General features: G+C 41.5%; 1 protein-coding gene and 1 long non-coding RNA gene across 5 annotated transcripts in view; both read right to left on the bottom strand.

Moving 5' to 3' along the window:
* Positions 1–13,463: 13,463 nt before the first annotated feature.
* LOC115100425 lies at positions 13,464–16,945 on the bottom strand. The gene is made up of 2 exons (XR_003859055.1): positions 16,544–16,945; positions 13,464–15,850 (listed from the first exon to the last, which is right to left on the bottom strand). It is a non-coding gene; the product is annotated as an uncharacterized LOC115100425 (long non-coding RNA).
* A 314-nt stretch (positions 16,946–17,259) lies between these two features.
* The window catches only part of ZRANB2 (zinc finger RANBP2-type containing 2), a 69,568-nt gene continuing 61,827 nt past the window's right edge, over positions 17,260–25,000 (bottom strand). For 3 of the 4 annotated variants that reach the window (XM_029618897.1, XM_029618895.1, XM_029618896.1), the window contains 2 exons: positions 19,381–19,539; positions 17,260–18,879 (listed from right to left, as the gene is read on the bottom strand). In XM_029618897.1, coding sequence (XP_029474757.1) covers positions 18,813–18,879; positions 19,381–19,539 — 226 coding nt within the window. In that variant the 3' untranslated portion in view covers positions 17,260–18,812. Of the gene's footprint in view, positions 18,880–19,380; positions 19,540–25,000 lie in introns of those variants that run through there. The other variant, XM_029618899.1, reaches the window with a different exon arrangement.

Genomic DNA, 25,000 nt, shown 5'->3' with positions numbered 1-25,000 from the left:
CACTCGAGCTCAAAATCCCTCTCCAATTCCACACATCCACCAGACCAGTAAGACAAGCCTATAAAAACAACCTGCACATACCACCGATGAAGTCAGCATTAAGCAAAAGAGCCTTCTCCACAGCGGGCCCCAAAATCTGGAACACTCTCCCACCAGAACTCAGATCAGTGCAATGCTTATCTACTTTTAAAAAAGGACTCAAGACTTGGTTATTCAACCAAGCGTTCCCATAACCCCGCGGAACTTCCCTGCCAATGATCCTCTCGGTGGTAATCCACCTGAGAGCTATTCAGACCATCTATAGAACACACATAAACTTTGGCAGTCGAGGATCATAACCTAGTCTTATAATTAGCACTGTGTATTTAACCTACATTAGGCACTGTATCTTTACTTACGCCTACATTAGGCAATGTATCTTTTACTGGTTAACCCCATATATACCTATCCAAGTTATATCTACCTGTTCATTGTAAGACATTTACTTGTAAATGTGATTGTTCTGTTATAATGTAAACCGAGTTGATCAGTAATTCTGTTATTGGAAAGTTGGTATATAAAAATGCTAAATAAATAAATAAATAAATAAATTTCAGACCTATTAGTAAAAATTTGTAACCTGTCATTAAAATCATCCATTGTACCTGAAGACTGGAGGATAGCTAATAGGGATGTGAATCGTGTCCTCGATCGTCTTAACGATCGATTTCGGCTGGGAGGGGGAGGGAATCGTATTGTTGCCGTTTGGGGGGGTAAAATATCGTGAAAAATCGTGAAAATCGTTAAAAAATCGAAAAATCGAAAAACCGGCACATTAAAACCCCCTAAAACCCACCCCCGACCCTTTAAATTAAATCCCCCACCCCCAAATAACTTAAATAACCTGCGGGTCCAGCGGCGGTCTGGAACGGCAGCGGTCCGGAACGGGCTCCTGCTCCTGCATCTTGTCGTCTTCGGCCGGCGCCATTTTCCAAAATGGCGCCGAAAAATGGCGGCGGCCATAGACGAAAAAGATTGGACGGCAGGAGGTCCTTCCGGACCCCCGCTGGACTTTTGGCAAGTCTCGTGGGGGTCAGGAGGCCCCCCACAAGCTGGCCAAAAGTTCCTGGAGGTCCAGCGGGGGTCAGGGAGCGATTTCCCCGCCGCGAATCGTTTTCGTACGGAAAATGGCGCCGGCAGGAGATCGACTGCAGGAGGTCGTTCAGCGAGGGTTCCGGCGCCTCGCTGAACGACCTCCTGCAGTCGATCTCCTGCCGGCGCCATTTTCCGTACGAAAACGATTCGCGGCGGGAAATCGCTCCCTGACCCCCGCTGGACCTCCAGGAACTTTTGGCCAGCTTGTGGGGGGCCTCCTGACCCCCACGAGACTTGCCAAAAGTCCAGCGGGGGTCCGGAAGGACCTCCTGCCGTCCAATCTTTTTCGTCTATGGCCGCCGCCATTTTCGGCGCCATTTTGGAAAATGGCGCCGGCCGAAGACGACAAGATGCAGGAGCAGGAGCCCGTTCCGGACCGCTGCCGTTCCGGACCGCCGCTGGACCCGCAGGTTATTTAAGTTATTTGGGGGGGGGTTCGGGAGGGTGGGGGATTTAATTTAAAGGGTCGGGGGTGAGTTTTAGGGGGTTTTAGTGTGCCGGCTCACGATTCTAACGATTTATAACGATAAATCGTTAGAATCTGTATTGTATTGTGTTCCATAACGGTTTAAGACGATATTAAAATTATCGGACGATAATTTTAATCGTCCTAAAACGATTCACATCCCTAATAGCTAATGTAACCCTCATATTTAAAAAGGGCTCCAGGGGCGATCCGGGAAACTACAGACTGGTTAGCCTGACTTCAGTGCCAGGAAAAATAGTGGAAAGTATTCTAAACATCAAAATCACAGAACATATAGAAAGACATGGTTTAATGGAACAAAGTCAGCATGGCTTTACTCAAGGCAAGTCTTGCCTCACAAATCTGCTTCACTTTTTTGAAGGAGTTAATAAATATGTGGATAAAGGTGAACTTGTAGATGTAGTGTACTTGGATTTTCAGAAGGCATTTGACAAAGTTCCTCATGAGAGGCTTCTAGGAAAAATAAAAAGTCATGGGATAGGTGGCGATGTCCTTTTGTGGATTACAAACTGGCTAAAAGACAGGAAACAGAGAGTAGGATTAAATGAACAATTTTCTCAGTGGAAGGGTGTGGGCAGTGGAGTGCCTCAGGGATCTGTATTGGGACCCTTACTTTTCAATATATTTATAAATGATCTGGAAAGAAATACGACAAGTGAGGTAATCAAATTTGCAGATGATATAAAATTGTTCAGAGTAGTTAAATCACAAGCAGATTGTGATAAATTGCAGGAAGACCTCGTGAGGCTGGAAAATTGGGCATCAAAATGGCAGATGAAATTTAATGTGGACAAGTGCAAGGTGATGCATATAGGGAAAAATAACCCATGCTATAGTTACACAATGTTAGGCTCCATATTAGGTGCTACTACCCAAGAAAGAGATCTAGGCATCATAATGGATAACACATTGAAATCATGATTCAGTGTGCTGCAGCAGTCAAAAATGCAAACAGAATGTTGGGAATTATTAGAAAGGGAATGGTGAATAAAACGGAAAATGTCATAATGCCTCTGTATCGCTCCATGGGGAGACCACACCTTGAATACTGTGTACAATTCTGGTCACCACATCTCAAAAAAGATATAATTGTGATGGAGAAGGTACAGAGAAGGGTGACCAAAATGATAAAGGGAATGGAACAGCTCCCCTATGAGGAAAGACTAAAGAGGTTAGGACTTTTCAGCTTGGAGAAGAGATGGCTGAGGGGGGATATGATAGAGGTGTTTAAAATCATGAGAGGTCTAGAATGGGTAGATGTGAATCGGTTTTTTACTCTTTCGGATAATAGAAAGACTAGGGGGCACTCCATGAAGTTAACATATGGCGCATTTAAAAATAATCGGAGAAAGTTCTTTTTCACTCAACGCACAATTAAACTCTGAAATTTGTTGCCAGAAGATGTGGTTAGTGCAGTTAGTATAGCTGTGTTTAAAAAAAGGATTGGATAAGTTCTTGGAGGAGAAGTCCATTAACTGCTATTAATTAAGATGACTTAGATAATAACCACCACTATTACTAGCAACAGTAACATGGAATAGACTTAGTTTTTGCCAGGTTCTTATGGCCTGGATTGGCCACTGTTGGAAATAGGATGCTGGGCTTGATGGACCCTTGGTCTGACCCAGTATGGCATGTTCTTATGTACTTATGTTCTCCATTTCTTTCCTAATAATTCCTAGCATTCTATTTGCTTTCTTGGCTGCTGTCACATACTGAACAGAGGATTTCAACATATCCTCAAGGACACTTAGATCCTTTTCCTGAGTGGTGACTCCCCATGTGCATTTTGCATTGTGTAGCTATAATTTGGGTTGCTCTTTCATAAGTGCATCACTTTGCACCTAGCTACATTAAATGTCATCTGCCATTTGCATGTGCCATTTCCTACTCTTGTAATTTCTCATAATTATCTTGTGATTTATCAACTTTAAAATAATTTTGTGTCATCTGATCACCTCACTCGTTTCCTTTTCTAGGTCATCTATAAGTATGTTAAAAAGCAGTTGTCCCAGAACAGAGACCTGAGTTACTCCACTATTCTATACATATAGAGTTAACAGATTGGGTTATTTTAGTTCATGACCCCTAGAGGTGTCTGGAAAATGAGGTGGACAAAAATGCCAGGGCATGGTGACCTTGATGTGTACTAGCAAGATTGGCCCCTTTGGATGGTAAGTTGCAGGTCCTGCTCTAACCTCTGGCATAGGAACAATATGGTTTCTTTGTGAAATCTGAACCTGTGCATGTTTTCCTCCATTGTGTCCTAGTGCTGTACATTCCATGTAAGGGGTATCTCCTCCTCCTGTAGTAGATATGCCAGTGACCCTAAACAAGCATGTGCTTAAGTGAACTGAGGCCTACTGCTATGCACACAGACTAAACCATAAGTACAGGCCTAAGGCAATACAAAGATGGAGTCTTTAACCATGCAATTATTTTGGCAACTTCATATGAGACTGCTAGTCACCCAGAATAGAAGAGACTGTGATTGTTCATCATATCAAACATTTGTCAGCACCTTACAATGTGAGAGAGGGAAAAAAAATCTTAGATAAGAACTGCAAAATATTTCCTTGGTTAAAACTTTGTATCCTGCCATGAGACCAGCTATGAAGTGAGTATTGTTCCAGCACCTGTTTGCTGAAAGACTCTCTGAACCCCATTAATCCACAATGGGAAAATTCATATGCATTGGGACTCTGATAATTTGCATCCCAGCAATCCTGCATCTATAGGAGGTGGCAACATTCAATCAAGATCAACATAGAATTAAATATGCAATGAGGTTTGGATCAGTGAAAAGGATTCTGAATTATCCTAGGGACATTATCCTAAGGCTTTTTGCTAGAGATTACCCAAAACTTTGTCAAGACAGCTTTGCGGACAGAACTGACTGCTGCAGTGAACCTGCAAGCTAAGGCTGAATTTTATACTCATTGCCTTCAGACTCAGAGAAGTGGAAGTCAATAGAATTAAAAGCTAAGAACATATTTTCCCTGTTTCTGCAATCATATCTCATGAAAACATCTGTGAGATCTTTGGGTTTAAATTGTCCTCCATCAAATGGGGTTTTGCTGGATTTCAACCCATGTTGTCAAGATAGATCTCTGGACTTTTAGAGGACTGGGTAATGGTGAGAACTCTGACTTAATTGTCTTTCATCAGGGTTAATTAGTTTGGTATTGCATAATTACTAAGTGCAAAGTTGGGCTTTAACATGTATAAATTCTGTTTATCTTTTACTACACTGCTCGTGCTGCGAAACTTACAACTAAAGAGGACAAAAAAAGAAATATTTCTACTGTATTAATCTTGTTTACCTTATGTTGCTAGAATACAAGTGATTGACCATCTTACAAAAGTGTATTTAACTGCTCCTTAAAACTAATGAATTCATAAGGGTATTGGTTAAGTCTTGTATTCTACTGTAAGGTATCCAAACCTGTAACATTCCTACACTCCTCTGTCTTCTTTCCCTCCTCAGCTATTATAACATGTAAATCCATAAGGCCATTAGAGTCATACTGAAAAGTGAGGCACCACCACTAACTCCCATCCCTAGTAGGTCCCAGAAACATGCACTCCCACAACCCTGAATGTCCCAGTAAAGCCCAGTGTAAACCTGTATGTCCCAATCTATCCCAGATGCATTCACTACAACCCTCCTTTGTAAACCTGTCTTCTCCCCCCCCCCCCCACCCCATTGACCTTCCTGTGTTCCATTTTGGCCCTAGTCAGTTCCAGTCTGTGCCGGGTACATTCCTTCTCATCCCCTAGCCTGCTCCTGAGTCCACTCACCAAGAGAAGACAACGCGCCAAATGCCAAAAGTCAAGAAGGAAAGTGTACTTATGTGCATAAATAGCATGTGAACATGTGTGACAGAAGATATTCACACATACATTGCTTTAAAAATACCTCATTATGTATATACATGAAAATTCCACCCTGACATGTGGCCCCTTTTAAAAATATGTTTTATACACACTCGGCCATATAGATGCATAAGTGGTCTTTTTTTTACATGAAAATCTACCTGTATGTTTGTACCTGAGGCAACGGAGGGTAATGTGACTTGCCCAAGGTCACAAGGATAGAGTGGCAGTAGAATTTGAATCTTGGCTTCCTTAGTTTGTAGCCTGCTGATCTAACCACTAGGCTACTCCTCCACGCTGCTGAAGACAGAAGACTAAATTATAAATTCTGCTATGACATAGAGCTTATATCCAATAATCAAAGGATGTATATAGTGACTGTCATATAGCACCAGTGGCTGCTTGTGGCTTATAAGCGAAGCCCTTGAAGCACTAGGGTTTCTAATCATAGGTCGCATATACAAGAGTTCATATTTTCTCCATGTAGGAGCTATACAATATCAGAGCAATGCACCACATATAGGAGCTGTAACATGCACTTATCGCTGGGCAATAATCCATGAATGTAGCAATGTCTTTTGCAGTCCTGAAGTTTGTCCGACACTGCAATGTTTCGGAGTTGTGAAACTCCTTCCTCAGGGAGCTTCAGAATGGAATCTGCAGTGGATAATTTGGATTGCACAGGTGCGGTCAGTCTGTGAGCGGTTAAGATAACTGTATGCAATGCTCGGTGCTGTGAGCTACCTGCTAGAGTTTCTCCCCATGCACAGACTGACCACACCTGTGCAATCCAAATTATCCACTGCAGAGTCCATTCTGAAGGTCTCTGAGGAAGGAGTTTCACAACTCCGAAACATTGCAGTGTTGGACGGACTTCAGGACTGCAAAAGACATTGCTACATTTGTGGATTATTGCCCAGAGATAAGTGCATGTTACAGCTCCTATATGTGGTGCATTGCTCTGATATTGTATAGCACCTACATGGAGAAAATATGAACTCTCGTATATGCAACCTATGATTAGAAAGCCCTAATGCTTCAAGGGCTTTGCTTATAAGCAGCAAGCAGACAGTGGCGCTATATGACAGTCTCTATATACATCCTTTGATTATTGGATATAAGCTCTATGTCATAGCAGAATTTATAATTTGGTGTTTAGTTCTGTCTTTCTTGCTATTTTTGGGTAGTGATTTGTTTTGAAGACAGAAGACTGGCAGGCTGAGGTCAGCAGTGATGCCTATAAGGGATGACATCAATGAACCTGTTAGTCTCCGTCTCAGTTTGTTGGTTGGAGGACATAACCCATTCATCTATTAGTAATCCAATTCTAGTTATTCTGTAACTTTACTGTACTAGAAAGAAAATATAAAATTTAAACACATAATTCAAGACATGTAATATCTGGTTGTATCTATTTTAATTATACAAATTGCCTTATTCACTCCATTGGCCACAAACTACTTCACTAGATATTCAATAGCAAAGTAATCAGGTTTTGACATTCCATACTTATAGATTCACTTAAATTGCTTCCAGACTACTCAAGGGAAGTATGCAGGTAATGAGCATTTATAGGGGCTATCATGACTACATTGTCTGGAGAGTTTCATGCAGTGGCATGTATCATTAATAACTCCCTTTCACCAAGTTAGATGGTGGCTTGGAGACACTTAGCACCGCATCTGAGTCTGCTGTTGGCTGGCTTAATCAAGTATGCATTCATTAAACTTATAATTGCCTTGTTACTTTATGTAATCCACCTTGGGCCTTCCTTTAAGAAAAAGCAAAACATCAAATGCTTATAAATACATTATAGGAAGTCTGGATTTATGGCACCCAACAGGTTTTACACAAGTTGGCACAGTGCAGCAACCTAAATTCCACCAAAGGGAGTGGACAGTATGGTAAGCCCAAGAAGCTGCACTAGGTCATCTTCCTGGCTCCTCACCTATGGCCCCCTTCTCCTACCACTCTAAAAAGATGATCACCCACAGCAGCAACAGAAAAGAAAATTGACATGGGGCCCCTTGTGTGAACATTCAGTCTCTGCAGTGATCTCACTTTCTATTTGGGATTCTTGTTACCAATTAATCCCGTGTGAAGGGCGAGGCCACTGGCTGGCCTGTGAGCATACAGGGCCCTACACTTTCTGTTTCCTATTACTACTACCAGCCAAGAGGGGAAAGGAGGGCTAGAAATTGGGGGGGGGGGGGGGGGGGGGGGGGGGGGGTTAGACACACAGACAGACCTTGGAAGGGGCATTTCTAAATTTAGTGTTGATGGGTGCCAAAACATAATCCAGTACTGCCCTAGAGTAATTTTAATTTTGTCAAGAATAGTTAACATATATGTGCATCTGGAAAAATTCGAGTCACTGTCATTAACTTACAGTTTTTATGTAACTTAAATTGATCAGTGTATTGCTCCCTTTCTTGATCCCACAAATTTTAGATTAGCTTTATAAAGGAAATCTTCATTCTTGTTACCGAATTTGCAACATCTTGTATTTGTCACTGAGGAATTTTCATCCTGCTCTGGATATCTGACAGAGGTTTTGTATTATGATATGGCTTGAGGCTCTGATATCAGCATCCAGCTGGAAGAATGAGTCTGAGCAAAGCTTATTTCTCCTGCTGTCCAATCTCCATTTCATATGAGATTACCAACACCTCATTTTCAGTTGGTTGGATGAGGTTTTTCTTCATTTATGTGAAGGCACCTGAATTGCTCCTGGACAAGGATGATGTGAATAATCCACTACAGCCTATAATGTCCAACTTACGCACCAAGTTCCTTTCACTCAGAACAGATGAGCCTTGATGTATGGTGCTGCCTCATGTCATTTCCCACTGATATTAGATGGTTAATGCCAATGAACAAGACTTTTTAGGAGGGAGGGGGACTACCACTGACTCTCTCCCCCGTGCATTTTTTATTGTTTTGTAGTGGCAGCAATGCCAGAGGTAGGTGTTTCCACATGCGCAGCTGCAGTTTATAATGTTGTAAACAGAGAGCCACTAAAGCTTCTAAGAAAAGTAAAAAGTCATGGGATAGGTGGCGATGTCCTTTCGTGGATTACAAACTGGTTAAAAGACAAGAATCAGAGAGAAGGATGAAATGGACAATTTTCTCAGTGGAGGGGAATGGGCAGTGGAGTGCCTTAGGGATCTGTACTGGGACCTTTGCTTTTCAATATATTTATAAATGATTTGGAAAGGAATAGGACAAGTGAGATAATCAAATTTGGCGATGATACAAAATTATTCAGAATAGTTAAATCACAAGCGGATTATGATAAATTGCAGGAAGACCTTGTGAGACTGGAAAAATGGGCATCCAAATGGCAGATTAAATTTAATGTAGATAAGTGCAAGGAGATACATATAGGGAAAAATAACCCATGCTATAGTTACACAATGTTAGGTTCCATATTAGGAGCTACCACCCAAGAAAGATCTAGGCGTCTTAGTGGATAATACTTTTAAATCGTCAGCTCAGTGTGTGCTGTGGCAGTCAAAAAAGCAAACAATGGGGGGTCATTTACCAGGCAGATCGCATGTGATAAGGGACGTTTCGCATGCGAAAAGTCCCTTATTGCGTGCGATACCAAGAGGGGGTGGAGTCAGCCCCAGAAGAGGAGTCAGGGCGTCACCGGGGCCGACTCCACAAAGACACCACAGATGGCGAAAAGCTAGGTGCCTTTTCATGGCCTATTTCGCGCCCAATAGCTACACCTTCTATGGTGGCGCTATTGGGTGTGAAACCGGCAGCAATCGCATCGCAGTGGTGCGATCACTGCCGGCTAGCGCAGGACCACCCCGACCCCATTAGCGCGATTTTCTAAAGTATCGCAGGCCCAATATTAGGAATTATTAGAAAAGGAATAGTGAATAAAATGGAGGATGTCATAATGTCACTGTATCGCTCCATGGTGAGACCACACCTTGAATACTGTATACAATTCTGGTCACCACATCTGAAGAAAGATATAGTTGCGATGGAGAAGGTACAGAGAAGGGCGACCAAAATGATAAAGGGGATGGAACTGCTCCCCTATGAGGAAAGACTAAAGAGGTTAGGGCTGTTCAGCTTGGAGAAGAGACGCTGAGGGGGATAAGATAGAGGTCTTTAAAATTATGAGAGGTCGAGAATGGGTAAATGTGAGTCAGTTATTTACTCTTTCAGATAATAGAAGGACCAGGGGGCACTCCATAAAGTTAGCATGTAGCACGTTTAAAACTAATCAGATAAAATTATTTTTTACTCAATGCACAATTAAACTCAGGAATTTGTTGCCAGGGGATGTGGTTAGTGCAGTTAGTATAGCTGGGTTGAAAAAAGATTTGGATAAGGTCTTGGAGGAGAAGTCCATTACCTACTATTAAGCAAGTTGACTTAGAAAATAGCAAATGCTATTACTAGCATGGAATATACTTAGTATTTGGGTACTTGCCAGGTGCTTGTAGCCTGGATTTGCCACTGTTGGAAACAGGATGCTGGGTTTGATGGACCCTTGGTCTGACCCAGTATGGCAATTTCTTATGACATCAAATATCTGGAGTGACCCAAAGATTTCTAAGCAGGGGTTTTTTTATGACACTAACAGGAGAATTTTCAAAGGCATTACATACATAAATATACCATATTGTCATAGCAAACAAGTTAACAATTCAATAGCTTATCATGTGGCAGTTCTTAAAAAAAACCACGTGTATTTGTGCATATAGAACCCAGTGCTAAGCATGTAAGTGGTTTTTGAAATCAAGCCCCAAGCGATGTCTGTAGCTGTTCCACAAACTGAACATGACAGGCATTCTGGTGGGGTGTCGGGCGGATCCAAAAATTGGGTACAAGATGTATCAGTTAATTATTATTGTCAGGAGAAGGTTCAACAAACACTGGACCCTAATGATGATGAAGGTGAACTGGATGCTCTTCCACTTACCTCAGAAGGGAAAAAAAAAAGCCCCTGCTCAACCACTTTTGAACAGCTCGACTCTACTGGCAGTGAGTGAGAAGATCAGACATCCCATATCAAGGGCTCTGTGGATATATGCACCTCGAGGCTGATATTGGGATTACAGTCTGAGGAATCGCTGCAGCAATGTTGGAGAAGTGGCAGGATTATTCTCTCTTTAAATGACAAAGCAAAGAAATTCTTCACAAGAGCTGCAGCCTAGTTGAGTGACTGATGCTCTTCTGCTCTGGCATAGGTGGCAGAACAAACTGAGAACAAGGATAGGTTACTACATATCAATAGGTTTCTCTTTTCTTTTGAAGGCAAGTGACAGTATGAAGCATACCAGAGTCATAATATCTAATCAGAAGCCCTCTGCTATCAAAAGGAGTGAGGGTTGTGGTAATTAGAGAGTAGATAAGTGGTTCTGTAGCTGGCCTGCATACAGCTGCTCTGTGCCTCAATGCAGTCTATGCGACAAGAATCTCAGTACTTCCTTTGCAAAGCGTGGCTGTCGATGCATGCAGCTGTAGACCATGCATCAAGTGTGCTGCATACTTCGATGCACTGTGCGTCAAGGACATCCACTGGTGTGCTGCACATGCCATGCACAAATGACATTGATAAAGGCTCTGGCTCAATGTAGGCCAATTGTAACAGTCGATTCGGTGGCTTCCATTTAAGCCCATGGGGAGTTCTTGAGCAGCTTCTGCTCAACTAATTTCTGGTGAAGCAGACCATGCCAGTCCAAAGAAGCAACATGGAAGACGGTCAAGTATAGCCAGAAGGCAAATAAAGTAGGGTCAGACCAGTTGCCTTAGATACAGGGATTCCTTTATTTGAAGTACAGTTAAAAATCACAACTGAAAATAAAGTCTCAGGCCAAGTTTCGCCCGGTGACAGGGCTGCACCAGGGGCTACAAAAACATTAAACAGTCAATAAATTAGTAATAAATAAATTATTATAAAATGTTGATAATTAAAATAAAGGATCTAACATATAACAGATTATGATGTCAAAAGATGGCTTGTATTATGGTATAATATGAAAAGTAGTTACATGTATGTATTTCATCAATTTGAATATTAGGAAATAAGGGATAAGGACAAAAAAAAAAAGAAAAAGTTACCTTGCTGTTAAAATTCATCTTAGATTACATGGAGAGATTACTTTCCATCAATACAACATTTCTCCTGATGGCAGACAAAGATCCTCAATTTAATTGTTATTAGTATCAATGCTTATGTTATAGAGACCGGAGCTACTTTGCCACCTCAATTATAAACACAACAGAATTATGGACTATGATGTGTAAATGTTAATTCATGGTTAAATCTCACTATCAAAGGCGTCGAGGAGCCAGAGTTACTCTTATATGTAGCATTAAAAATCCATATTTAATATCACTTATTTAATTATTAAAAAATCAAGTAGAAAGAAAGAAATTACAATTAAAAATCTAATAGAAATGGAGCATAATATTAAAAATATCTGGAGAATGAGTACATGTCCGTGCTGTGCTTGGACAAAAAGACTGAGGCTCTCGTGGGAACTCCCACACCTGCTAGCCAGAGCTTAAAACTCTTCTAGCTAGGAGAGACAACCCCGTTCAGTACCACTGGATGATGTCACGCACAGATCATGGCTAACTCAGGCTTACTGACCGAAAATATCTGACATTTTCTTGGTCAGTATGATATTCCACCGATTCCCTTGTTATAGCTAAATAGATTACTGACCACATCCTCTACTGTGCACTTACTTATTCCTTTATGTGCTATTGTTGATAATCTTGAATTTTACTTTGCTTTTATGTTTTTTTTTTCCTGTCCACACTTTGATCTCTATATTTGAGCTCGTGTTATAGAATTTGCTTTCAGGCCTCCAGCTATTTCGTTTACATTTCTGCCATTGGTTTATTAATTCTAGGGCATTAGCAAATGCCTTTTTTGCTTCGCTATTTTGTTTAAAATGTCAGATTCTGTAAGCTGCAATACTTTAAAATAACATTTTAAAATTGAAGAGGCTTAATCCTTTTCATTGGGTCCCTATAGGCCTCAGGTCTGACCATTACTATATTACACTGGCAGCCTTTATTAGATATGATCAGTCTCATATCCTTGTGACCTTGGGCAAGTCACTTTATCCTCCACTGCCTCACGTAGAAACCTAGGGGCAGATTTTAAAAGGGTTATGCGCATAACCCTTTTAAAACCCTCCTGCGCGCACCGAGCCTATTTTGCATAGGCTTGGCAACGTGCGTATGCCCTGGGGCTTGAAAAAATGGGCAGGGAGTGGGCGGGACCAAGGCCTCTAGCACAGCAGTCGTGCCGGCAGGCGTAAATAAATAAAAGTGGAGGGGGATTTAGGTAGGGCTGGGGGGCGGAGGGAATGGGGAAAGCCATTGGGGCTCCCCTAAGGCTTGGCAAGCGCAACGTGTACCCCCTTGTGTGCGCCGACCCCGGATTTTATAACGTGCACGGCTGCGCGCACGTTATAAAATCGGGCAGATTTGTGCGCGCCAGGTTGTGAGCACAAATCTACGCCCATGCGTAGATTTGAAAATCTGGCCCTTAGATTGTAAGCCCTCTGGGGATAGGGAAATGCCTCCAGTACCTGAATGTAATCTGCTTTGAAGCGCTGAAAAAAAAAAAAAAGGTGCAAAAAGTGGAATATAAATTTAAATCAATACAAAATAAATAAATATTCATCACATACTTCCAACTCGTAAACCTATACTACTGCTTTGGATTTCTGCACGCCAAAAATCATGAATGCATTTTTTATACTAAATCTTAAATTGTCATACTTGACCACTCCTCAAATTTTCTTACATCATTCTTTTGCAGATTTTGGCAACATTTCAAAAAAGAAACTTCCTTACAAGCCACTCAATTTAAAAAGGTTTTACCCACGTAAATGCATACAACCACCTCATCTCACCTACTTTAAATTACCCCCCACAGTTCTTATTGTATTTGGAAATAGACAACTCTGGCACACAGTTATTCACAAGCAAGATCTTTTATTGGATGTTTAATTGGTACACAAATCATTACCATCACTTACTAAGTATATTCTCAAATCCCCAGGGGTGACCATACCCTGTAAAATTCATTCACAAATGTTCCATAGTATCATGCTGTTGCGATGAATTGCTGTTGGGGATGAAGGGCCATCAAAGCCTCACCCCTCTGGTTAGCTTGTAATATGATCCTTCATTAGCAACTAGTCTGTAGTGCAACGATGTCCTGGTCCATCAAAGAGCAGGATTCACTCAAGCAATGCCAACACAATTTTTGAGTGGTAAGCAGGCCAAGCTCCCTGGCCATCAAGACTTGACTGGCAAATATATTTGTATTCTCTGCCCATCCAGCTTTGAACATTCCACTTGCCATGCATCCCAGGATGTGGTCAACTCCCCTGCACTCATGCTGCAACTGTTGGCGATGCCCCATATCCACCACATTTCATCAAGACCAGGAAACATGTCCCTAAAAAAAAAAAAGGAGTGGGCTGGGTTGGAAAAAAAACAGTCAAAAGAGGCTGGTAGGCGAGCTCAGAGGCCCACCCTCCCAGCCTCTGCCCCATCCCTACTTCGGAGGCATTGCAGCCCCATGGTTGTTGCTGGCACCCCTTTATCTGGGGAGGGGTCAGCTTCTTAAATGAGCTTCTAAAAATTACTACAATAAATGCTATTGTCAATAGGTTTTACATGCACAAATGCTCTTTAAGTGCACAAATGGGCTTTTGAAAATTGCTACAATATATGCTTTTATGCATATATATCCTTTTGAAAATCATCCCCTCTGTCCTTAGGACATAGTAATCATATTTTTCTTTGCAATAAAAACTATTCTAAAAACTCTAATCGTGGAGGTCTGAAACAGGTCAGTTTCTCAAGAGTCACAATATTGATGGATATTTATACGAAAATTTGTTACCACCTGCTAATTTTCATTCCTGTAATACCACAGCTCAGTTCAGACAAGTGGATTTTGCATCCCTACCAGCAGATGAAGGCAAAGAACAAAACTGGACTGATCCGGGTACGTACAGGGAACTATGGATATGCTTATTTAGAATAAGAACTTTAACAGCAGCAAGATAAAAGTAAATTCAAAACGGACCTTAAAACATGGTTGTTTAACGCGGCATACAACAATGTGGAGAAATAGCCATAAGCTTAGTTTTATACCATCTCTGGGTGATCTTAAGTTTATCTTGGAACTATATACTTATATTTTAAAATTTTATTTGCTTAATATGTATAGTTTTATTCGGTCTTTTAGTAATCTTATCTTTTAAGCTATTTCTCTAAGCTAGTAATTTTATTTTTATTTTTCTATTTATAAACGATTGTAACTTTCTTATTATGTTTTTATTGTAATGTAAACCGTTGTGAAGGCCACCGCTGAGATGACTGTATATAAATAAAAATAAACCTTAAACCATAAACTTCTAAAACCCAAATGCTCAGTGGTAGCGCAGTACTGACCGAAGATGTGGCATTATGCCTTCCTTCCCATACTTCTTTTGCAACACTATTCAGCAAAATCAATCTTGTTTACAATGGTCTGTTCTGCTTCCAAACTCATTTAATTTTATTTCATTTACTCCTGCTACCTTCCCCCACCAATTGCCTGGGAAATTAAATTTTCCTCGCTGGCTAAAAAGAAAACCTCAGAGAATTGTTTTTGTTTATTTATATTCCACCTTTGACACTTCACAGTGGATTCCATTCAGGTACTGTAATTTTTTTTTTTTTTTAGTGTGGCTCCAATGTTAACAGGTGTTAGCTGTGCAGCAGTAACCATCCTTCCTTCGAGCTGGAGTATCACTTTAGCCACATGTTTATGTTTTGTCCAGGACACTTGAACATGCTCTACCTATGACCAAAATATACGGTCACTCCAGAAATACTCTTAAGTAATAATCCTTAGGCATGAAAGGAAAATGTAAAACATAGGCAGAATAGCAAAGGATGCTGGCCCCTACCACAACTGAATATGCATAGTAAGAGTAAATGGTGGCAGAAAAAGACCAAAATTGGCTTACCCAGTTTTAGATCTATGCAGGATTATTTTTAACAGCAAGGAAGGGGAAAATTAGTGTGTGTCCTGGGACCCACCCAACATAATTTTCTTTTCCTGGAGAGTGCTGTACAGAGCTGAAATGGCTTGTGTGGCAGAAAGGTACAGACAATGCGCTCCTCAATCTCAGTGCCACCCCCACTCTTCAATAATCACAAGGAAGGAGCCAACTCTCATACGATTCACCTTGGATATCACACCTCCTCCCAAGGTCAGCCCTGAATCCATGATTTCAAAAGATTGTTGGCAGACTTCCACACTGACTTCAGATAAGCTACACTTTCTATAGCTCTATGGCTTCACTGAAATAAAGATCATCGGGAATAATTAGTGAAATCTTCAGATCCTACACTATATAAAAGCAGCTAACTTAACTGAACTAGTATATAGTTCTCATCTGATTTAAAGTATAGGGCCAACAGTGCTTTTAAAGGAGGCAGGGATCTAATTTTGTAAAGCTACTATTATTAGAAGATGTGTGCAATTCTATTAGCAGCAGCTCGGTTTTCATTCAGCTGGTAAAAGTGACAGGTGATATCCTCAAGACAGCTACCAGAGGAGCATCATGGGAGATTTTCTGTACAACCTTTGTAAGTTTAGAGAAATTCCTAAAAATATTATTGGGTTCAAAAGAATTCTTATTCAGTGAAACTGTGGTCTCTGAGGTAAGTCTAACAACACAGTACAAGAAACACTGAGCCAGCTCGATGAATTGTTAATTCAGAATGCTCACAATTAAAATATTGTTTTCCTCTAATAGCCTGGCTATAACATATTGTTGTACAAAAATTACATATGTTCTGACTGAAGAGATTTTTCATTCTTGTTAATAACTTGTTTATAAGATACTTGAGTCATGTCAGAAGCTCGAAGTTTCCAGTACAGTTGGAAATGAAGAAAATAAAACTCTTCTGTGTATTGAAGAAAGTACGCTTATTACTGTGTGGCCAAGGACGAATTCAGAAGCCTGAGTGGCTAAAGTGAGAGATCTATACCTGCACAGTTCCTGGTATTTGAATCTGTGATCTTTCTACTCCAAACCGGCAACTCTGCTATGGAGCTAAAGAAACAAAAATTACTTTATCCTAGTTGTTTGCTACTTACCAGGCTTGTCAGAGTATGAAAGTTAAAGGAAAACTCTACTGAAAGTATAAGGGCTGTTGTGATCAAAATAGCAAACATTAACAGCTTTAGGAAGCAGATAAAAACCTGGCTATTCGAACAGGCTTTTAGCCTGAATAGTTGACCCAGTTTTCCATAGTAGTACAGAGACACTAGGAGAGGAGGGAGAGGAGAGTCTAAGAGGGAAGGAGGGGAGATGGGTGGGTGGAGGGGAGGAGGGTAGATGGATGGGTGGAGGGAAGGGGGGTACCTGGGAAGATGTGGCAGAATTGTTGGGATTTGAAAGGGTTTAGTTTAATATATTTTTAGTCAGCTAGCTTTTGGTTTTAATGTATTTTAGTCATGTACCATGTTTTGTTTTTAGTATATATGTGTTTGAAGGTTGCTACTGCAACTTCAATCAATGTAAACCGCCTTGAAATGAACTTGAAAGCCGGTATATAAGATTGAATAAATAAATAAAAATAAATAACAAATAAAGCTGAAGCTACAAGTTACATGGAAAGGAAACAATGTGACCAAATAAAACTGATATGATCCGTATCTGTTTCAGACAGATGCATTTCCAACAAAGAGAACTCACTGTATGCTTGGCTCACAGGTTTTATTTACATTTGTCTACAGCATCCTTTATTTGTTAAATGAACTACATTTAAGCTAAGCCCAAAGAAAGCATAATTTTCAGAAGGGTATGTTTCTTATCACCTGCTTAACTACCTAAAAATCTTCTATTTGTTAAGGAACAGCAGTATTTAAAGCATACACAGCAAAATAATTAACTAATTGTAACAAATAGCATCTACTAGGTCATAAGATCTACACAAAATAAGGCAGCAGACTTTCAAGATGTTGGAGGCATAATTACTCAAGACTAATTCTCCTTGTGCAACCTACAACACATTTAACAAAGAAAATTAAATACAAAAATAATACGGAAAATAGCATGCATTTTACTTCTGCAAAATAAAAAAAACAAAAATGTTCAAAGTAATTTTACACAGAAAACATTTCCTGAAATAGCCCAGATCATTAAAAAAGAAAATTTTTAAAATGTTTCAGTAAACCAATTATTTCTCAATAAGCAGAATTAAGATTTTATTAGCTTGGCTGCACTATTAATGCTACCTGTGTTAATAGCTACAAGAGACTTCAGATGTGAAGATGTAAATATCTGTAGCTGTGCTGGAGCATTTTTCTCTGTCAATTTCCCCCAATATACTTACCTTATGATACCACTAAAGAGAATGTTTGCACTTTCTCCTTCCTTATCACCACATTTACAAGTAGAAATCAAAATGACAAGGAGCTGATGCACTAAAGTGTGCTAAAATTGGCGGTTAATACACTCAAACATACATCATGTTTATATGCATTAATGGCAATGTTAATGACCTATAAATAAGGCAGACAGTAATACATCTTCATGTTCACCTTTTTACCGAGCTAAAAGGTAATGAGCTGTTTTACATCTCATTACTTCATTAGCATAATTTTTGCATTAAAACCCTTGCAAAATAAATTTATGCATGTTGTGAGTGCTAAGAGCATGTTTAAATGCTTGAAAAAGCATTAGCACACTTTAGTACGCTGGTCCCTAAGTTTGCTAGCAAAATATAAGTTAATTTGAGCATTTTAAGCCATAAAAGTATTGCAGCATTCAAGTACAGCATTTTTGTGACTATGTTATTCACCTGGAAGCACAAATTTAATTTCAGGAAAACATTTCATTACAAAATGTAAATGATTACATAAACCTCTTGTAAAGACTGGCTTTTATCATTTTTGGAAGGAAAGAATATAAATGGCAAATTATGAATTATTGTAGTACTACAAAACTAAATCCTCAATCTAAACTGTATGGATATGAAAACAGATATGTATAAACTGTCTTCCATATCTGTACAGTTCGCCAATGAACAACGCAACCATGAATAAAGATAATTAATTTTAAGGCATGTTATGGCTTAAAATGCTACTTAAAAGGTCAAGGCTGACTAAAATTGCAGTTCCCTAGAAGACGACAGACATGCACCTGTAGCAGCAAAATGTTTACCACTTCTGAGCAAATAAAAACACCAACTTCTTAAAAATATGCTTCATGCATTGTACTGGAATTTCTTTTTTAATGTGAACTTTAATGCATTATTTCTTTTTGGAATTTGAAGAACGGGAACCAGAATGAGATGATCCAGAGGATGACCGGCGGTGTCTGTAAAACATAAAATGGAAAAAAAAAAAAAGAGCATGCAATCAAGTAAGTTATAAAACTCAACCTCAAGCTCTCACCCATAAGACAGTTTCTCATGTTTAAAACAAAATTCTATTTAGCTATAGTCAACAAAATGTCAGAAAAAAACCTAGTTTTAAAAAAAAGGTCATATTTTGTCTAGTTGGTATTTGGATTAAATACCAAATTTGCACTGCTCTTTTGTTTAAAAATATAATTTTCCTTCACAGTATGTATATTTAATCAGCAAAAAATAACTCCCTCCTCCCCAAACAATGACAAAACACTTTCAACCTCTAAATGAAACTGAGATTGTCCAGTTTCTTTTCAGTCACGTAGGTTAATAAAAAGGAGAGAATGTAACATGTTTTTAAACAAAGAAAAAAGTTTCAAAAATTAGCAGTAAAGCATCCTGACTTCAGTACCCTCTCTTCCCCATATCACTATTTATTTCATTTATTCTTATTCTACAGAAACCCAAACCTTTCAGTTGACCGCGATCTGGATCGTCTCTTTTTGCGATCACCAGATGAAGAGGATGGAGATCGACTTCGCTTCTGGCCTCTCTCCACAGAAGACGATGAACGAGAGCTTGAGTAAGATCTCTTTCTTGGGGATGAAGACCCCCTGTGGGACCTGGAGCTGGATTTTTTATTGATTAAAAGATAAGCAAGATTTAATGCACGTAATGCAGAATAAGGAAAACCAAAATTCAACTTTACTTAGGAAATTCACAATAGGTACCTTTCAGCGATGTTTTGATACTTACTATGTAGCCATTATATAGGTGTTCTGACTTGAATATGAAAACATGCTCATTTCAAGTCAGTTTCTGAAATCCGATTATTGGCAAATGGAACACAGTTTCGTTCCTTGGTTTTGCTATAGCTATGGTGGTTTGTAGAGGTGCAAGAATTGCACCCAGTTTACTATAAGCTACAGCTGCACAAAAGACAAAAATAACTTCCTTTCTCTATGTAATGGGAGCCACTGCGTATGCACAGCCGAATACATGGGTTCCTAAAAATTACTGTTATAGAAGCAAAAATAAATAGTGCTGCATATAAGGATCATTGCCGGGGAACCTTCAGCTACAAAATCCACACAAAGAAACCAAACAAGAAACCTTAAAAACCATGGGGATTAGGACAAATGAGAGATCAGTTCCAATATTGCATCCAATTTTAACATGAATCCCAGTGCAACTTCTAAAATAGCAAATGTTGTTTACCTGTAACAGGTGTTCTCACAGGACAGCAGGATTTTAGTCCTCACATATGGGTGGCATCACAGGATGGAGCCCAACCACGGAACACTTTTGTCACAGTTTCTATAACTTTGACTGGACCCTACTGGGCATGCCCAGCATGGCACTAACCCTGCAGCCAGCAGGGGTCCCTCTTCAGTCTGGTTACAAAGCTACAGGCAGTGCTGAAAAATAAAATAAGAAAACGAACCCAACACCGCGGGGTGGCAGGCGGGTTTCATGAGGACTAACATCCTGCTGTCCTGTGAGAACACCTGTTACAGGTAAGCAACATTTGCTTTCTCGCAGGACAAGCAGGATGGTAGTTCTCACATATGGGTGAGTACCGAGCTGAGGATGTCCGGACATTCACCAAATGCACCCAAGACGTGCAACAGGCACAACAACTGGGGTGGAATTTGGGAGAGGGCATCCTGAACCCCACCGGGCAGGTGGAAGGGTGTTGGTACGTCACGTCGTAAATAAGTTACGCAAGACAGACTGGCCGAAGATGGAATCTTGTCTTCCGGCTTTGTCTAAGCAATAGTGGGCTGTAAAAGTATGGAGAGAACTCCAGGTGGCAGCCCTGCAAATGTCAGGAAGCGGCAACGAGCGTAGGTGTGCTACTGAAGTCTCCATGGCCCTCACAGAGTGTGCTTTAACACGGTCTTGAAGTGGAATGCCTGCTTGCTGATAGCAAAAAGATATGCAATCCGCTAGCCAGGAGGAGAGAGTCTGCTTACCCACTGGCTGCCCCAATTTGTTAGGATGGAAAGAGATAAATAATTGAGTACTCTTTCTGTGGGCAGCTGTATGGTCTAGGTAGAATGCTAGAGCCCGTTTGCAGTCAAGGGTATGCAGAGCCTGCTCTCCTGGATTGGAATGGGGCCTGGGAAAAAATGTAGGTAGTATAATGGATTGATTGAGATGAAACTCTGATACTACCTTAGCAAAAACTTAGGGTGAGTGCGAAGTACTGCCCGGTCCTGCAGAAGTTTAGTGTAAGGCGGATAGGTAACTAGGGCCTGTAGTTCACTAACTCTGCGAGCTGAAGTGAATGTCAAACAGAAAAACACTTTCCATGTGAGATAGCGAAGTTCACAGGATTGGGAGAGGCTCAAATGGTGGTTTCATGAGCCGACCCAAAACCAGGTTAAGGTCCCAAGAAGGGGCCGGAGGACGCAGTGGAGGCTTGAGGTGAAGCAAGCCTTTCAGAAATCGTGTGACAAGGGGTTGTACTGATATGTGAACATCCCCAACACCTTTATGGAAGGCAGCCACCGCACTGACATGCATTCTAATGGAGGAAGTTTTAAGACCCGACTCTGACAAGTGCCAGAGGTAGTCTAGAAACTGCGGGATTGGACAGGTAAAGGGATCACGGGCCTGAGAAGAGCACCATGACGTGAACCTGTTCCATTTGTAAGAATATGATTTTCTCGTGGAAGGCTTCCGTGAAGCAACTAAGACACGGGAGACTGGATCAGAAAGGTTAAGCGGCTGAAGGATTAACCTTTCAACATCCATGCCATCAGGGACAGGGCTTGAAGATTGCTGTGGCGAAGGCACCCATCGTTTTGAGTGATTAGAAGCGGGTCTGTTCCCAGAGGAATGTGGCTGCGAATGGAGAGATCCTGAAGTATTGGAAACCATACCTGGTGGGGCCAGTGGGGTGCTATCAGGATCATGGTTCCCTTGTCCTGACGTAACTTCACGAGAGTCTTCGAGAGAAGTGGAAGTGGAGGGAATGCGTATAGGAGACCGGTTACCCATGATAGGGAGAACGCGTCTCTTGGTGGTAATGTTGGCTGCGAGTGAGAGCGCAGAAATTGCCTACTTTGCGATTCTGGGGTAACGCAAAGAGGTCTATGTAAGGATAACCCCATTTTTGGAAGATGGAGTTCGCTACTGAGGGGTTTAGAGACCACTCGTGCGGTTGGAAGGTGCGACTCAGCTTGTCTGCCAACACATTGTCCATTCCCGGCAAGTAGGTGGCCCTGAGGTACATCGAGTGGGAGAGGGCCTCTGCCCATATCTGTGCAGCTTCCTGACATAGAAGGAAAGAGCCCGTCCCTCCCTGTTTGTTGATGTACCACATGGCCACCTGGTTGTCCGCTGGATCAGGATGACTCGATTGGAGAGGCGATCCTGAAATACCCTGAGAGCATATCTGATTGCTCGCAGCTCCAGGAAATTTATTTGGTGTTTGGCTTCCTCTGGAGACCAAGAACCTTGTGTCTGCAGATCGGCCACATGGGAAGCATCGGTGGTGAGAGTTATTTGAGGGTTTGGAGCCTGGAAGGGCAAGCCCTGGAGGAGATTGATCTGATTTTTCCACCAGGTGAGAGACAGACGGAGTGAGGCGGTTACGTGGACAATGTTCGACAGGGGCTGAATGGATTGAGTCCATTGTGACCTTAGAGTCCACTACATTACTCATGGCCAAGCGGGCCATTGGGGTGACCTGAACTGAGGACGCCATGTGTCCCAGGAGGATGAGAAAGCGGTGTGCAGTCGTGGAGTGTTGAGACTGCAGCTGGTGTGCAAGAGACACGAGAGTGAGAGCTCGCTGTCGAGGCAGGAAAGCCTTTGCCTGCAAGGTGTCCAAGTCTGCCCCAATGAATGACAAGGTTTTAGATGGGACTAAGCAGGATTTGTCGTAGTTGACGAGAAATCCAAGTGAAATTAGAGTGTTTAAGGTGAGACGTAGGGATGACAAAGCGGCTTGCTGAGTCGGAGCCCTGATTAACCAATCGTCCAGATAGGGATAGACGTGAAAACCTTGAGTCCTGAGGAAGGTGGCAACCACTACGAGACATTTTGTAAAGACTCGGTAATGGTGAATAAAACGGAAAATGTCATAATGCCTCTGTATCGCTCCATGGTGAGACCGCACCTTGAATACTGTGTATAATTCTGGTCGCCACATCTCAAAAAAGATATAATTGTGATGGAGAAGGTGCAGAGAAGGGCAATGATAAGGGGAATGGAACAGCTCCCCTATGAGGAAAGACTAAAGAGGTTAGGACTTTTCAGCTTGGAGAAGAGACGGCTGAGGGGGGATATGATAAAGGTCTTTAAAATCATGAGAGCTCTAGAAGGGGTAGATGTGAATTGGTTATTTACTCTTTCGCATAATAGAAAGACTAGGGGGCACTCCATGAAGTTAGCATGTGGCACATTTAAAACTAATCGGAGAAAGTTCTTTTTTCCTTAATGCACAATTAAACTGGAATTTGTTGCCAGAGGATGTGGTTAATGCATTTAGTATAGATGTGTTTAAAAAAGGATTGGATAAGTTCTTGGAGGAGAAGTCCATTACCTGCTATTAATTAAGTTGACTTAGAAAATAGCCACTGCTATTACTAGCAACGGTAACATGGAATAGACTTAGTTTTTGGGTACTTGCCAGGTTCTTATGGACTGGATTGGCCACTGTTGGAAACAGGATGCTGGGCTTGATGGACCCTTGGTCTGACCCAGTATGGCATGTTCTTATGCAGACGCTAGGCCGAATGGAAGCACGTGATACTGATAGTGCTTGGGCCCTACGAGAAATCTCAGGTATTTGCGATGAGATGGAGTTATCGCACTATAAGTGTATGCGTCCTGGAGGTGGAGAGAGCAGAGCCAGTCTCCTCTTTGTAGAAGAGGAAGAAGCGAGCCCAAGGTTACCATCTTGAACTTTTCTCTCTGGAGGTACTTGAGGGCTCGTAAATCCAGAATTGAACCAATGCCTCCTGATCTTTTGGGTATTAGAAAGTACCGGGAATAGAACCAGAGGCCTTGCTGAGGGAATGGTACTGGTTCTATTGCTCTGGACCGGAGTAGGAGGGAGACCTCCTGCTCCAGGAGCAATGAATGGTCGGATGTTTTCCATGTCATTAGAGGTGGGGAATCTGGTGGGATGGAGAGAAAATAGAGATGATAGCCTTGAGCAATTATTGCTAGGACCCAGTGGTCCGAGGTGATTGATTACCATATGTTGTTGAAATGGCACAACCACCCTCCCACTGGTATGTATGGTAATGGAATATGGCTGCTGCTCTCTACGCGAGAGTCAAAAGCCAGAAGCAGGGCCCGGCTGGGGGGCTGTCTGTGGCTTTTGTTTTCGGGTCTGACGAGACTATGATTTGAGGAATGGTCTCGCAGAACGGCATCTGGCTGCTGGCGGGTAGGACTTCTTTGGTCTGTTGAAAGACTTTTTAGAGTCCATCCGGAAAGGCTGTTTGGAAGGATAATCCGAAGGTATCAGAGAGAGTTGTCTGAGAGTCTCATGATGGCCTTTTAGTTCATCCACTGTCTTTTGAATCTGCTCGTCAAAGAGATTGTCTCCTATTGAGGGGAGATCGGACAACCTATCTTGGACTTCCAGTCGAAGGTCTGAAGACTTGAGCCAAGCCCATAGTCTCGCTGAAATAGCAGCTGCAGATACTCTGGGTGCAGTGTCAAAGACATCATAACATGATCTGATCTCATGTTTGCCTGCCTCCAAACCCTTGTTAATTAGGGTGTGGAGTTGTTCTGGAAGTGACTGAGGCATGGAGGCTGTCAATTCTTTATCTGTTTAAAAATGACCCTATTATATTTGGTCATATAGAATTGGTAAGCGGCAATTCGGAGGATCAACATTGATCCTTGAAAGACTCGGCGACCAATGGCATCCAAAAACTTCTGTTCCTTCCCAGGGGGAAAGGAAGTGTGAGGTTTTGACCTTTTTGCTCTCTTTTGCGCAGATTCAACCACCACAGATTGGTGATCCAACTGAGGCTTTTGAAAGCCTGGAGCTGACTGCACCAAATAGGTAGAGTCAGTTTTTCTGTGGACTGGTGCAATGGAGCCAGGATGTTCCCAGTT

Source organism: Rhinatrema bivittatum, chromosome 10 (assembly GCF_901001135.1).
Source record: "Rhinatrema bivittatum chromosome 10, aRhiBiv1.1, whole genome shotgun sequence".
NCBI classification, from domain to species: domain Eukaryota; kingdom Metazoa; phylum Chordata; class Amphibia; order Gymnophiona; family Rhinatrematidae; genus Rhinatrema; species Rhinatrema bivittatum.
This window is presented reverse-complemented; position numbering and strand designations above follow the sequence as displayed.